The 16172-nt window shown below is 38.7% G+C and overlaps 1 protein-coding gene across 1 annotated transcript in view; it reads left to right on the forward strand.

Moving 5' to 3' along the window:
• Positions 1-16172, forward strand: part of COL3A1 (collagen type III alpha 1 chain) — a 48925-nt gene that overhangs the window by 12141 nt on the left and 20612 nt on the right. Inside the window, exons 2-13 of the mRNA XM_056496173.1 lie at positions 5635-5840; positions 7436-7474; positions 8047-8163; positions 9732-9803; positions 12963-13028; positions 13608-13661; positions 13869-13922; positions 14683-14736; positions 14867-14920; positions 15244-15297; positions 15757-15801; positions 15983-16036. Of these exons, the coding sequence (XP_056352148.1) occupies positions 5635-5840; positions 7436-7474; positions 8047-8163; positions 9732-9803; positions 12963-13028; positions 13608-13661; positions 13869-13922; positions 14683-14736; positions 14867-14920; positions 15244-15297; positions 15757-15801; positions 15983-16036 (869 nt within the window). The remainder of the gene's footprint in view (positions 1-5634; positions 5841-7435; positions 7475-8046; positions 8164-9731; positions 9804-12962; positions 13029-13607; positions 13662-13868; positions 13923-14682; positions 14737-14866; positions 14921-15243; positions 15298-15756; positions 15802-15982; positions 16037-16172) is intronic.

Consider the following 16172-nt stretch of genomic DNA (forward strand, 5'->3'; position numbering starts at 1 on the left):
GCCCTTATGTCCTCATGCACCATATGAAATGGATTAAATTAATTAACTGTTTAAGACAATTCCAGCTGAGAGAATGTATGAAGGCCTTGCAGTGGAAAAACCCCAACTTGTTAGACCATTTCTGTTCCTTTTTTTCCACCTCTTTTCCTGACTCCTGTGACCCAGACAGGACTTGAGCCCTTTCGAGTACTCAGCACTGACCAGATGTGCCAACAAACCCAGCCATGCCGGCTGCTCCAGCCAATTCATTCATTATGAGAGTCTGCTTGTTTCCATTACTAATGATGGGATGGAACAAGTGTGTTTGAGTTTCTTATAAACATCATCCTAACACCAGACAGGGAGCCCAAACCATTTGCCTCGAGGTAGATGCTGTGGCATTCTTTTCTGCTCAGGAAATGGAAAGCAGCATTGCTTCACATGTTGGGGTGGATTCCTCCACCTACTCTGGTAGGGGAGAATGATAGTGTTTGTATTGAAAATAGACAGCATATATCCCTTCTACTTTGTCCTTTGCTTAAACAGTGTATCAGACAGTGCTGGGCCATGCAATTAACAGATGTATTTACTACAGAAGAAATGTAAAACCATTTTTTAAGTACTCATCCTGTAAAGCAAATGACCAAAACTAGGTCAGGGTGAGGAAGCACAGATTTTGTACAGTTAAAAAGTAACCAAAGGCCCTTCTTAACTTCATCAGGCTTTGGATTCTGTCAAAGTTAGAGGCAAGACCTTCTTGATCTTGGTGCTTTAGCCTTTACCAGCCTCTACTTTAAATACAGCAGAAGTTGTTTGTTTGACTCATTATGTTTGTGATCAAATTCTCACAGACCAAAGCTCCTCAGTTTTTCTTCCCAGGCCATCATTAGGCAGCTGCTGGAGGATCATGAGTCACCCCTGTGTGGACTATTGCCCTCTCTGAGGCAGAACCAGACAAGTTCAAGATGTTTTTTAATTTCTAACCCTTTAGTCACATCACAGTAAATTGGATATGTGGGTCTGCTGCTAATGCAATAGCTGGACATTGGCTTTGTCCAAAGTGGAAAAGCCTGTGGTTTTTGAGGATACTATTAGGAAATTTTTTCCTTTTGCCATAAAATTGTGGTTAAGTCACAATCATGGTGCTTGCACAAATGCAAAGCCAAAAGCAACTACAGAGCAGGTCAGATCCTCATGTGATAATAAATTCCCCTTCACCTCACTGGGATTGGGATTATGTCCTGTATGACATCTGTCATCTTTCAGGCCATATGAAAATGGCCATCTCTGTTTTCCCTTGTACACATTTGGGATCCTCTAAGTATCCCACTTATAGGTCCTTTGGAACTAAAATGTGATTTTCCTTTCAGGTTTCACTATAGGTCTGCTTATGGACAGCTGCCAGTCTTCCTAGAATGGGAAGTAATTTAAAACTAGCATATATAAATTATTGCCTTGCCTTTTTTTAAAAAATTTTATTCACTATTTAGGCTGGCCTGTGGAAGTGCTTCACACAGCAAAACCTATAACAACATGAATGCTCAGTAAACTGCATAATTTCAATTTAATACAGGCTTTCAAATATTAAACTTTTTAAAAGTGCACTAGAGATTGACAGGGCTTCCAACAAAGCATTGCAGTAAGTGCCATAGAAGGGACATGCTGTATAGCCATCATATTTAGGGCTCTGGGAGGAAGAATAAGATTGTGCATTGCCATAGACAAATACTGTTCGGTTCTAATATTTCTTAAATCCCAGGCTAATGGGTATGTTTAGGAATCAGTAAAAAAGCTGGCTAAGGCAAGTACGTGGCTGTTATATCACAAGTCTAGAAGCAGACAAGTCAGCTTTTTTATAACCTCATTATTCCTATATGCTACTCGCCAGTGCTTTAGCGCAAATCAGCTTTCCAAAGGATTTTGGAGCTAATGGTTAATCTTTATGAGCAATGCAAAATGCATTATGTCATAACATGCTGACACACAGATCTACATCTGAGCACTGAGGGGGTGTCTTTAACACCCTAAGTCTTCCCAGATGTAAGTTTCCTTTGGAAATCTATTTAATACTTTCATTCTGCCAAAGGGCATGGCAGTTTTCATTGCAGCTCTCCTAGCTTATTTCTTAATTCATTTAACAATGCCCAGAAAGTTAGAAGCAAATATGAATGTCATTATATCCATATGTCTTCAAATTTTTGTTGTCTTCCTGTTAAATGAGGCCATCTACTGTAGCATAACTGAATGACAAGCTTGTAAAAATGCAGAGATATCTCCTTTATTTCCTTATTAATGTAAAATTATCAGTCATTGTGCTATATTTTAAATTTTCATGGTTTTTATTGATATTGTTGAATAATATATAGCAGTTGAGTATTTGCAGTGTGAGAAATTGGGCACTGAGGAAAGACTCCGCTTCTGTCTTGAAAATAGAATCTTTTCTAACTAGCTGTGCAAAAATGGGAAAGATTGACTTTTCTGCTCCTCATTGGAGCTGTCCTCTGCTGTAAGGCAGCAAGATCACATCTCTGAAAATAACAAAACGAATCAATGAAAAAGAATTAGGAACAATGAAGAAATTAGCATATGAGGGTTAAAATCCTTGGATATGAATTTCCTAGTAAATAAGGACCTTGTTGTGTTAAACACAGTTAAAAAAATATGTGGCTTTGAAAGGCTAATAAAGTGATACTGGGAGCTGAATATCAGAATATCACAATTAATCAAACACATCTTTTGGGTACAGAAAAACATATGCATCTCTTTATATGTTTATGCAATTCATATAATTGTATATTACAAGAGCAAATAGTTAAAATATTAAATTCTTTTAGGTCCATATAATGGTATTTTTATTTAACAATTATGACTTGCCCCAAGAAAAATTAATTTCTCCCCTTCCTTATTATGTTTACAAATGAAAAAAAAAACATTTTAGCCTGTGGAACTGGTAGGTGCTCAAGCAGAGTGACAGCTGAGTAGTTCATTGCTCTGGGTGATGTGGATCTGTGCCCATCCATGCTCTCCAGGGTGCATGCAAGCACTTCTTCAGGATGGATTACAAGCTCTAACCTCCCCAGCAGCTCTGCTGAGGTTCTGCCTCCCATAGCTTTCGAGGGCTTCATGTGTGCAACCAGCCACTCTGATTTGGTTTTTCTCTTGAGTCACTACAGAAGCTACAAAGATTTCATTCATAATCCTTCACTTCTACGTTTCAGCCTTCCTGTTTGTCAGGAAACATTTGTCATTAGCCTTGTCAAGACTGGGCAGCCTGTTTTTTCCCTAAGTTCCCACAGCGAGATCTTGGTTTGTGAAAAGGAGGGAAATGTTTCTTGCAGAAACAGTCAGCACCTAACTAAGGAGAGAATCAGCTTATTTACCTGGGATCCATGGATATGGTTTTCTGTGGGGTCACAACTGGGAAGCCAAGCAATGTGTTTAGAAACTGGCTCTGGCTTGGCAGATTAAGGAAGGATGTCTAGACCCTCTTCAAAGGTACACATTGTTAGGCAGTGTCCTTTGAAGCAGCATCCTCTGATGCCATAACCCTGTGACATTGGGTGTGGGGAAGAGGTTGTCCTGGAAATGAACAGCTCCTCTCCATCTCCCTTGTGCAGAATATGAAGTTTCTAGAGAGGTCCAAAAGGAGCAGAAAAAGAAAACTTGAGTTTCTAAGTGATAGAGAATATCTGAAGGGAGTGAGTTTTCATATGCCATTGGAAGGTTTTCCATTTTAAGATTTTTCATGTTGTAAAAGGAAGGTAAAATACTGGATCCCAGCTTGATATCAGGCAAATAAAAAAATTGGCTTGAAAATGTCTAGAAGATGGTTTTGAAGCTTTGTTGTTCTAATCAATATAGTGATCAAAATCAACTCTTAACCATAAGGAGTGCCAGCCTTAACAAGGCAACATTTTCCTGTTTGCTTCTTTTATAAGTGCAAAAAAACCATCAGATGGTGAGCATGGACATGGACAGCATGTAGTAGGATTGAAACTGGGAAAAAAAAAATCTTCTGTCCCAAGGTCTGCAGTCCAGCTCTCCCCTCAGGGAGTAATGCCATGATTGTGTTCCCCATTGCCCTTCCAGAGCTCATAGGAGGTAATGAATTCCATGGGTGAAATAGAGGAAAATGTCAGGTCAATATGCCCAAGGAAAAACAGCTGAGTGAGAAGGTGGGAAGGGAGCAGGGGTAAACTAACCTAATAAATAAATAATCCTAAATAAAAGGATTCATGGAAGAGGAAAAGGCAAGTTACATGTTACAGGAAAGATGAAATGCAGAGGAAGCCTGAGAAGAGAAAAAAGTGTGCCCATTGTCAAAGACCATTGGTGTGTAATGAGAAGACACACCCACAAATACAGAGAGAAAAAAAAAGGAAAAAAGTAGGCCAGGGTACTTACACAGTGGAAAGATTTAAAACAGAAATTAAAGGTGCAGGGAGAAAAAAAAATGAAACTGCATAATCCATAGGAAGGAACTGCAATAACTTTGGGCTCAGTCTCATGCTAGATAATTGTGGCCATTACAATTTGATGATATTCAGAAATTTCTGCCTTGAGCCAGTGGCAATTTTAATGTCAGAGATTTGAATTACATCTTTTGTCATTTTGTTTTCTTTTTGAAGGGTCGTGCATAGTAGGTAAATTATCCTCATATTAAACTTCTAAGAATGATATAGGCACAAAAATAGCTCTTTCTCCAGAATTTTTTTTATAAACTGAATTATTTTTAATTATCCATGAAAGAAAATCGTTTTTGACATTCACTGATACTTAAGTTTGCAATTTGACTTCTAATAACATCTACAAAACTTAAAATGAGCTTGTAAAACTAAAATTAGATGCTCTTAGTGTTATTTTATATTGGGTTCTTAAATGACCTGGCTTTCTGGATCATGTTTTTCTAAGAAAATACCAACCCAAAGTTTAATGTGTCAAGGCAGTTTTTATCAGCCTTTTCATGTTCATAGTCTATAACAAATTTGATCAGTAAAACAGCTGCTGGAAGGGATCCACAAAGCCATGAATATTACAGATGAACAACATTTTTTCTGAAAAAAAGACACTTGTAACATTTAAGCAGGCCAGCTGACACAATAATTTCAAACCATTTGGGCAATTAATGTGAACATTCCTTCAGATCTGTCACATATGCTGGCTTTCAAAAAACTCTTTGAAACCCCTTGGTGGCAGCTATTAATGCAAGATGCTGGAGACAGGAGTTGGTGCTGGACAGATGTCTTATTCCACATCCATGTGCAAGGGCTCATGTTGGCACATGGGGCCAGTGGCACTCTTGCTGGAGAGCTTTGGCACATTTACTCTTTAGCTGCAGCAGAGAATTCGATTGCTAATTAGACAGTAAGTCAGTCTGACACTAAAATTACTCAAGACAGAAGATTATCAGAGATTTAATTGGGCTTTGGCTCAGCTCCAGGAGCTTTCCTCTGAAGTCTGTTTATAGACTCAGAGCAGACTCTGCAATTAATGTAACAGATCTCCTCAGTGTCTGAAGAGGAGCATTTAGCCTTTTACTTCACATGCATGAACCAGAAAACCGAAAAAACTACCCAACAGTTTTCATGTTACTCATTTGTGATTTGGAATACACATTTGAAATAATATCCAACACAATTTTGTCTCTGTTTCCAGTCACAGGATGTACCCATCTTGGGCAGGCTTATGCTGACAGGGATGTTTGGAAACCAGAGCCATGCCAAATCTGTGTGTGCGACGCGGGATCTGTTCTCTGTGATGACATCATCTGTGATGACCAGGAGCTGGACTGCCCCAACCCAGAGATTCCTTTTGGAGAGTGCTGTCCAGTTTGTCCACAGACAACAACACCACCTCCAAGAGTAAGTTTATTCTCACCGCTGTTTCTTTGGTGTTGCTGCATTCTTGATGCATGTCAACCTCAATTCATTTTGGCTTAGATGTTCTCAAATGCTTTTCTTTTCAATGCCACTTTCTGAATTTAGGCAAATACTTATATTGGACAATGCAGCGGATAACATTAAGTCTTCCAGCCTTATGTAGACAACAAACATGAAAACAGTAGAAAGGGACAGAGGGCAGCAACTAGACATTACATTTTTGATTGTATGGAAAAGCATAGGAATGATGTAAACACCTTATTTTGGCTTCATACTCAATTCGTACCCATGAAAATAATGCCAACACAGAGTCAAAGAAAATTAGAGAACTTTCATAGCATCTATGAGTCTGCATTTCTTATCAACTCAAATCTACATCATCACAGAGTGAATTTCCTTTTGCAGGCTTATTGCTGACTTAATGCTCTGTAAAGGAAAGGTGATTATACTGCACATACCCAATTTATCACCATCTTTTTATAGACACCAGCATTATATAAACCAGTTGCAGCAACTTAGCCTCAGGAAAATCAAGAATATTAGCACATGCCAAGCCCCCTGCCTAAGTTTCAGTGACTGAGCCAGCTACACTGAGCTTTCAGCTTATCTGAACATTTCACCAATGTTAAGGATCTGTGAGGTTCTGTTAAAGTACCTAGGTTGTCACAGACACATTGAAGATCCTTATCTAGAAAATAAGAGAGTGAAAGAGTTGTGAGGAAGAGAGAGAAGAGGCGTTTCAGCAGCTCTTCAGCACATCTGTTTACACATGGAATGTCACACACAAATATGTCACACACAGATATGTCACCTAGTCTTATTTGCAGTACTCCACTGCTTCCAGGATCCTCTGTACTTCACTGAATATGTTGAGAGGTGGAAGACAAGCATGCTGGAGATTTAAATACACCTCCCTCTCTTGTGTTTAGAGACCCATCAGTTCTGGAGTGTCTGATAATGAAGAATATGTGAAATACTCCCCCAGCCTCTCTTTGATTGAGGAGTTTGGTCAGGCCATTGGAAACTGTTCTGATGACCTTGGGTGGTGTACAGGGAAATGTCATCTTGAAAGACCCAAGATCATTTCAGCTGAATATTCTTTACTACTGGTAGCAGCTGAACACAAAAATTGAAAATCCATGTAGTAACATGTAACTGAATTATTAATTGAAAAATAAATAAATTGCATCAGTAGATCTGAGATTTTAAAATTAGCTCATCACATTTCACATGCTGAAGTGAAAAGGACACAAGAAACCTGTCACAGCATTCCAGAGTGGACTCCTGTCCCCATTCCACTTGATGGCAAAGTTGTACTGACTTCATTAGTGCCATGTTTTTCACTCAGGGGAAGTGCAATTCTATGGATGATCAAAGCAATAGTAGACTGACTGACCAAAATCCCTACAGCTTTCAAATATACTGAATAAGCATTAATGGAATTCATGTGATAAAACTATATTTAAATGTCTAAGTGTTTTGCTCTTGTTTATGTGTGCAATTTTTTGTTTTATTTTTATTCTCTTTTTTAACTTAATTACTTTTCTTTTTTTTTTTTTTTTTTTTTTTTTTTGTAGACTCCTGGAGTAGTCAGCCGAGGCCCCAAAGGAGACCCTGTAAGTGCAGCTTTCTTTTTTTCCCCCAAGGAAATGAACAAAATCAAGACCCCATTCCTCTAGTGCTATATAACCCATTCAAGCTGTCAAGATATCCTGCTGTCATTGATGTCTGAACTGTCTGCAGCAGGACTGTACCATATAGTTATTTTCAAGTTCTTTTGAAGTTAGAACAATAGCTTCTACAACACTCTCAAAAATTTAAACTGAAAGAACACAGACTTTAGTCCAAACTGTATCACATTTGTTTTTTATTGCTATATTTATTTACAGAAGGAGGAAAAAAAATCTTTAAGACTTCATTAGCAGTAATATTTCAGATTCAAGAGCTGAACTGCTAAATATTTATGTGTTTGATTCTATATCAGTTGTAATAATGTTCCAGCAACCAAGTGTTCCTATGTGTGAATTTTGTCTGTCGTCCCTGACTGTTTGCTTGTGGCCTGGTTTAGGAGAGGTTTCCCACCACAGTCACACATGCTTTGTTACAAAGGGAAAGATTTGTGCCTCAATGTCCTTGCAGTCACAGGCAAGTGCCAAGATCTGTATCTGCTCTGTTTGTGTCTTTGCAGGGTTCTCCTGGAGTTCCAGGCAGAAATGGTCCCCCTGGCCCACCAGGACAGCCAGGGAGCCCCGGAGCCCCTGGCCCCCCTGGAATCTGCCAGTCGTGTCCCAGTATCAGTGGAGGTGTAAGTCATTGTTATGTCCAGCTTCTACCTTGGTGCTCACAGCCATGCAGAGCAATGCTGCAGGCACCTGTCCCTTGCACCTTCCCAGCTGCTTTGCTTTCAGTGGCATCCATCCCATCTGTGCCTCTGAAAAACAGAGCTGGGGGGTAGGTGAGGTTTTGCTGTTGTTTTGGAGGTTTGTCCATAAAATTTCTCTGGAGTGCAATTAAATATTTGCCTTACCTTACTTTTTAAAATTTTTAGGGCCAGATCTGCTGGAGGACTTAGGTAACTAAGAAATAATCTGATCAGAAAGAATGTAATGGAGGATTTCCCCATAAGCTTAATGGTTAGGGAAGTCTGCTACTTTCCTATTTTTCATCAATTCATGTTTAATAACAGAATATTCCTATGAAACTAGACTGAAGCACTGCTCCTCTGCTCACAGAGAAGTGCCATGGCAGTACTATTTGTCATGGTGCCTCTATTTCTGGCTCACTGAATGCTGATGTCATTTCAGAAGAGCTGGGAACACCCAGCAAGAGAGCTGATTGCAACTAAAGTTTATTAGCAATGAGCCCCAGGCAGTGCTTTGTTACGAGGTGACATTGGCATCCATGCAGGCCACCAAGCCCAGATTTACAAGATGGGACTCCTTTAGCTTAAAGATGGTAAAAATCATACGCTACTTTTGAATACAGCCACTGATTGGAAGTTCCATATACACTTCCCACTCCTAGGTAAGCCAGAAACTGAGGAAAGATATCTCAATTTTACTTAATTCTGAGAGGGACTGAGAATTCCTCTGAAGGACTGAGCTGTGGATCAGTTAACCAGTCCCAGTGACACCGGTTTGGGGTTTGGAGAGGCAAACACAGGAGAGGAAAAGAGGCTGAATTAGTCTCCCATTCCAACACTGCATCCAAGATGTGCTGTTGGATCCTGATAGGAGGTTTGGTGTTGGGAGCACAGGAGCCTTGCACCTGGCCAGTGCAGGAGCTGGATCTGCAGTGGTTTGGGAGAGCAGGCAGAACATTGCCTGTGCTCAACCCTTCCTGCTCAACCACCTGGGGGTCAATAATGCATCACTGCACTAATGCCACATCATGTGACTGACTGCTCATGTGAAATGAGTCATTCATTAGGCACAGGTAAAAGAAATCAGGACCATGATATCAATAATAAACAGTCGTGTTCTTTAGTGCAACAGAAAATGTTTCATCAACTTCCTTGAGTGACAACTAAGTCCAACAGAAAAGAGACAGACAGAGAAAATGGGGAAAGAAGCTAAGAAGGAGTCAAACCAGAGTAAAAGGAGAGAGAAAGGTAACTTTGTGGTTCAGCTGAGGCTCAGCTGTCAAGAAGAAAATTGGATGCACCCAGCCTAGGGAGCTGATGCCACCATGGCCTCAAAGGAAGACATTGTCTGGGCTTCTCTTATCTAAATATATGGCAGCTATATGTCAAACTAGTTACTTCCATGCATTTGCTATACCACTGTAAGAAAATACTTATTTGATTTGTAGCAATCACATTTTTTTTCTTTTTTTTTTTTTTTCTTTTCTTTTTTTTCTCTATTTCTTTTACAGAGTTTTTCTCCACAGTATGACTCCTATGATGTGAAGGCTGGTGGAGCTGGTATCGGGTACCCACAACCCATTGTAAGATGATAAAGCTTTTTGTCTGTCCTTTTTTCTCTTTAAAGAACAAATTTTCTGCTCGTAGATTATACCTTGGATGTGTATGTATCCTGATTTTAATCTAACAAGATAAGTTTTCATTTAATTACTGCCTGCAAGTTGAATGTGATGTAAGGCACCAGTTTGTTCATCAGTACTATTCTAGAAAGTAGCTGTAGATCGTGGATTTTTTATTTTTCACTTTCTTGCTTCAGTTTCTTACCTTCCTTTTCCTGATCTGTGTCCGTGATTCACCTTCTTAAGCTACCTAAATATTTTTCCCTTTCTGTCTAATGTACATTCCTTGTTTATCTTCTTGATATTCCTCCACTTATTTCTTCCCTCCCTTCCAACAATTTTTACCTCTTCCACCACCTTTAATCTTCCTTCACCCACTCACTATCATTTACTGAGTATGATATTCCATACTTGCTAACTTTTCCACTATTCAAACTTGCTTGATAACAAGTAAGTAAACCTTTCTTATAAACTTTATTCATTCCAAAACTCAAAATATTTGAACTTTTTCTTTTCATTTCAAAAAATTGCCATTTTTTTACCCACAGTTACTCAGACTGTGTACTAAGGATGCTGGATTTGCCTGCTAGACCTGATTCAAGATTTTCAGGTTTTTAAGTGAGAAAAACCATGGACTGCCTCGAAAAGTTATACCTGTGCTATGCTTCATGTGTAATATAAATCTGAATGTTCCACCTCATGATTCTCCATTTAGGCACTGGGATTTAGAGATATTTAACATGAAGAGTTCTTGATTCAGGCAATCTGCTACATAGAGGGAGTGCTGAATTGCTGTTACTGGAAATTGGCTGTGCTTCATTAAGCATAATCATTATTTTCAGCCCAATTCTGCATACTATGGTTTGGGGATTACATATTGTAGCATATCAAGGCAGTTCCAAGAAAATAAGGGAGGAAGGAAGGAAGGAGTTCCATTGGATCATCCTGTGAAATAAGGTTTACTAATCACAACAGCTCTTTTTCCTGAAATGTAGTCATTATTTTCTCATCTTTATTTTAATCTGTTTCTACCTCCTTCGTTTGCTAATATGGTCATCCATGCATTTGTCTTCTTCAGCCTTATGTTTTTGTCCCTGTTGATCCATTTATTCATATTCACTCCTCACAGCTGTCATACCATCGACATTCTGCTACATGGTGTCTTAATATGGGATGTGCTGAACCAGGCAGATAACTGAGACATCTTCAGTTCACAGCTATGGTTAACTGCTCTCTACTTTGACTTTTTCCCTGAAAGTGACTGTTGATTTTTCGTGCTCTGATTCCTTGACTTGGGTCCCAAGGAGTCCCAAACCCCACCAAAATACTTTACTGAGCACCCTAGAACATCTTCAGGGTTGTCTGTCATTTTCAAGTCATAAGGGCTTTTATATTGCATTATAGCATACATGACCTCATAGTTAAGTACCAGCAGTTACAAGCAGATGTGGCTGAAATCACTAGGGCTAAATAACATTTATAATTTGCTTTGCATAGACTAATTTATTTATTATATTAAAAATTTACCAATTTTCAATTTAAATACTACTAATGAATAAATATCCAAACTGAAATAATTTGGAATATTAGTAGAACACTGAAATATAGTACCAACATTGCTGTGTGTAGTTACCATGCCTGGTATTCCCTCACATCTCTCCATTGCTGCATTCCCATGGCTTTACACCATTTGTAGACTGGTTTTGTGCTTTACATCACAGTTTCTCTTCACTTTCCTGTGTAACTTCCACGTATTTTCTTTGTCTCCTCCCACCAGTGCACACTTTCTAATTGGAGGATGCTCGTCTGTTCAAAGTCTGGGGATTCTAGCATCAAGCACACCCCTAACTATCAGTTTATTTCCTCAATTTGTAACTTGAAAAAAATTGTATCTCATTTGTTTATAGCTGTATGTCTGATTGATTGCTATTGATGAATTGATGGCTTTAATTCTGGTTGGATCTATAGTTACCTTATACCAAATGAGTTCTAACAATTAACAGGGACTGCTTACTGTATTCATAAATCAGAGGCAACTCCATTTCCAAACCCTCACAGTTCTGCTTCTTGCTGTACTTCTCTCCTAGAAAACAGCAAATATTAAAATGTCTCACTTTTTTAGACAAAAGACAACAGTGAACTAATATTATTTATTTTTGTAGTATAGTAATGTACTGTCCTACATATGCCAGTATAGTACGGCAATATTGATAATCTTGTATTTTGAAAATTAGGTTCATAAAATTGTAATACATGACCTTTTCTGACACAATATGGCAATGTCCCATGAAACACATTACATGCAATATTAACTATGAAATACTCTGCCAGAATACAGTGATCCTCATGTCATCAATATATATGATTCTTCTGGCTGTAGGAAACATGTCAAGAGTTTAATTTGACAAAAGGATTTTTTAAAGAACCCCCTATAGTTGCAGACCACTGTGCTAACTTTTAAATGTTTTCTGTTTTGTAGTATCAAACGCTTTTGTGGTTGTTGCTACAAGAAGTAGAAACATTGAGGTTTTGTTTAGTCTAGACTTCATTTCTTTCTTATGGCTTAGTACTGTTCAAGTTCAGAAAAGATTTCACTGGTGAAAATGTTTGCCTTACTAACACTGGATTAAGGCCATAATTTTGGTGTATCTCTAGGTCATGAGCAATCTCTAGAGTTGGGCTAATTAAGCTCAGTGACACAGCAGAGAAGATGACACTCACTTAGTCTGTCTAACAAATTCAGTTCTGCTTTCTATTCTTCCCCTTCAGGCAACTGAAAAGCAGAGCTCTGAGCATTCCTCTGGGGTCTAGAGAAGGGCAATAGTGGCTCAAAAATGAAAAGTTACAGCTCTTAAAATACCTTGGGAGTATGTTAGCCAGGCCTGCAAGGGGCAACCCAGTGAAGTCTTTTCTGAAGGGACAACTAGACAATGTATTTCTTCAGCACCGTGTGAATACATTGCTGCTTCTTTTTTACTGCACCAAGTACAGGTCACCGAGGATTTTTCTCTGAACTAATTATGTAAAAGTTTATTTCACAGTTATTGATGACTATTGCAACTATATTAAGCTTTATAGCTATATTACATCAATGTAACTACTGTTTTTTAATCTACACTATAGAGTGGCTTTCCAGGGCCCCCTGGCCCCAGTGGCCCCCCTGGCCCACCTGGTCATGCAGGTCCCCCTGTAAGTAACATTAATCTTCTTGTAATCATCTTGTATTCTTTTGTATGAGCTCCTCCTTTCATCTCTCATAAATATTAAGTACCTTTTCAATTGATAAATATGGATACTATGCTGAAGAATTTTTTGCATAAATGTCATCCTGGGCTGCACTATCACCAAGACACAAGAGCTGAGGTCAATACACTGTGCTGGCTTAAATCCTTGTGTACTTCTTGAGATGTCTGCAAGTCCGTGGGGTGTCAGCTAATGTTATTTGAAGACACGCCATTGCCTGACATCCTGTTGACATTCCCAAATGCCTACTCACAGAAGATTTAACAGGAGGTAAAGGAAAGTGGGATACCCATTCAGTGAACATACCAAGGGTCTGAGTTTATCCATCTCCTTTTAGAGGAGCATTTTAATTCTGATTTCATGAAGGCATGTTCTAACTGGTTCTGGTAATTTCACCTTTAGTCATTTGTCAACTGATCTGACTATAGTTTTCCTTACAATTTTGAGATTATAAAATATAACAGCACCATGAAATGGTGCATGTAGTTGTTCAGCTCTTAACTGAATTTTTTTGCTGCATTCCAGGGCTCTGCTGGATACCAGGGCTCCCCTGGAGAACCAGGACAACCTGGCCCTCCCGTATGTACCCATTCAGTGCCACTGTGCATGTTGAAGACATGATCTCAAAAACATGAATCTGTGTCACTGCTGCAGCAGATGGAAATTTTGCAGTTTATTGTGATGCATGTCAAATGTCCAAGTTTTTATGATGCCTAATGCATTTTTAGTTTGAAAAAGAATTCATATTTGTTATAATTGTAGTTAATATTAATTACTTTTTTACAGGGACCTCCAGGCCCTGTTGGAATGATAGGCCCAGTTGGTCCACCAGGAAAAGATGTAAGTTCACTATTCTTCATCCAGTTATTAATAAATAGGAAGGAAAAAGTTCATTAAGTAACAAGACAACAGAGAATATTGATATTATTGCATTTGAGAATTTTTAACATCTCCCTATTTCTCCATTTGACAACATGACTTTAAGAAAGTAAATCTGGCTTACATAAGGTCTAATTGTCCATTCCATAAAAGGTTCAATTTTAGCAGGTCATATGATTGATTAAAAAAAAAAAAAAAAAAACAAAAAAAAAACATAAGCATGAAACATGCTTTATTTAGTGCAAAATAAATTTGCAGTTATAAAGAAAATCAGACAGTAGTGATAGCTTTCTTCTCCCTTTAAATCTTACTATGGGACTTAGAGCCATTGACACTATTGTCTGTCACGGCTGGGAGTCCTGAACAGGTAGGTGGAGTACCAGGAAAGGTGCAAACATCCACAGCTTGTGTTGTGTCCATTTTGAGAGTTTTGCTAGGAAAAATAAGTTTTCTGGGATCATCTCTTGCAAAAGGTTGTCTTGAAGTAACTTAGAAATTAACTAGAATCTTTTTAAAAACTGAGTTTCTAAATTCTGGCAGTTGTTTTTCAGAAGGTAGTGTCAGAGTGAGCTGTCACCCTGAGAGGCTTTGCAAGACCACCACTGTCTTTGGTGGAAGTTTCACCTGCTTTCTCCTAGTCTCCTTGTCCTACCACAGTTGGTGCTTTGCCAGTAAGTCAAGCAATAATAAAACACAAAACAAATTTATTTTCTTTCAACAGGGAGAACCAGGAAGACCAGGCAGGAATGGAGATCGTGGAATTCCTGGATTACCGGTATGGAAAATCTCCCAATGTTTTCCCATATCAAATTAGTCAAGTGAACATGACACATAGTGAACATTGGCTTGTGCCCTTCATACAATAAGTCCATGATTCATTAATCTTTCTATATTTATGTGTTTAGGGTCATAAGGGACACCCTGGAATGCCTGGGATGCCTGGGATGAAAGGCCAACGAGTAAGTATTGAGTTTATTGATATAGCTGAGTCTGTTAGTCTCCTTGAATTAAGGTGTTGCAGAGCTGTGATATTTCAGTCTTCATTTCCAAGACTAAATCATAGAATGAAAGTTAATTTTTGCACAGGGTACTCTTGAACTTCCGTAACTGAGGTTACCTCAGTTGTAGAGCCCCATCCCTAATGCCAGAAAGGGTTCCAACAGCTGATAGCACTCATTGAAAATATGACCCTTTCAGGGGCTTAATATTTTGCCAAGAGGAATCCAGTTTTCCAGAATGCAGGAGGAATGCAATTCACAGATATGATTTTACTTTCCCACAGGGTTTTGATGGAAAAGATGGTGCCAAAGGTGACAGTGGTGCTCCTGGTCCAAAGGTAAAAATCTAGAGTCATCTTTTTAGTAGGTAGAGTAATGACCCCCATTAATTGTTGTATAGCTGTGCTTTGCATCTTAAACAATTATAAAAATACAATAAGCATTTAAGAAATCCATTTAATATCTCCATGAAATGAATACAAATCATTCCCAAGGAGTTAGCTGTTCTGAACCACAGCATGTCCCAATTTTCCAGCCATAATACCAAAATGAAAGGACATGTCTCAGTCATCTGACTTTCTTGCACAGTATTTTAAAAGCTGAATCTTTCTGATTTTTATTTCCTGTTTAATTTTGGATTTGACACTTGTTTAGACTTCTCAGAACTCAGCTCATGCTGAGGACACCCATCACCCCATAGAAAGGGATAACAAACTGGGCTTTTTACTGTGTCTCTTCTCCTTGAATAAACCAAGAATGTTCTCACCAAAGTTCATTTTGTTCTCCCTCCAAAACAGGGTGAAACTGGTCTTCCTGGAGTAAATGGAGCACCAGGCCAACCGGTAAATATGTGCATCCTGGAGTGTTTAAATGTTAGCTGGGTTGTTCCTCACTCTTTTATCTCTAATTACTCCACCATATGCAGTGGACAACAGTGAGTTATACGAATAAAGAACATGTCTCTTTGTTCAGCCATCTTATTTTAGAAGCCATTTAACAGAATAATTTTGGCATGTTTTCTAGGGACCAAGAGGTCCAGCTGGAGAAAGAGGAAGACCTGGGAATCCTGGTGGCCCTGTAAGTAATTGCAAGCCTTTTTCTTATCCAGAGGCAGCACATACTTGGATTCAATATGTTGACAATTCCCTACTTCCTTAAAGCAGTTGTAATGCAAAGGAGTAAAAAAACTATACAGCATCTGTAAAAGTCTCAC

Source organism: Oenanthe melanoleuca, chromosome 7 (assembly GCF_029582105.1).
Source record: "Oenanthe melanoleuca isolate GR-GAL-2019-014 chromosome 7, OMel1.0, whole genome shotgun sequence".
In the NCBI taxonomy this organism is placed as follows: Eukaryota; Metazoa; Chordata; class Aves; order Passeriformes; family Muscicapidae; genus Oenanthe; species Oenanthe melanoleuca.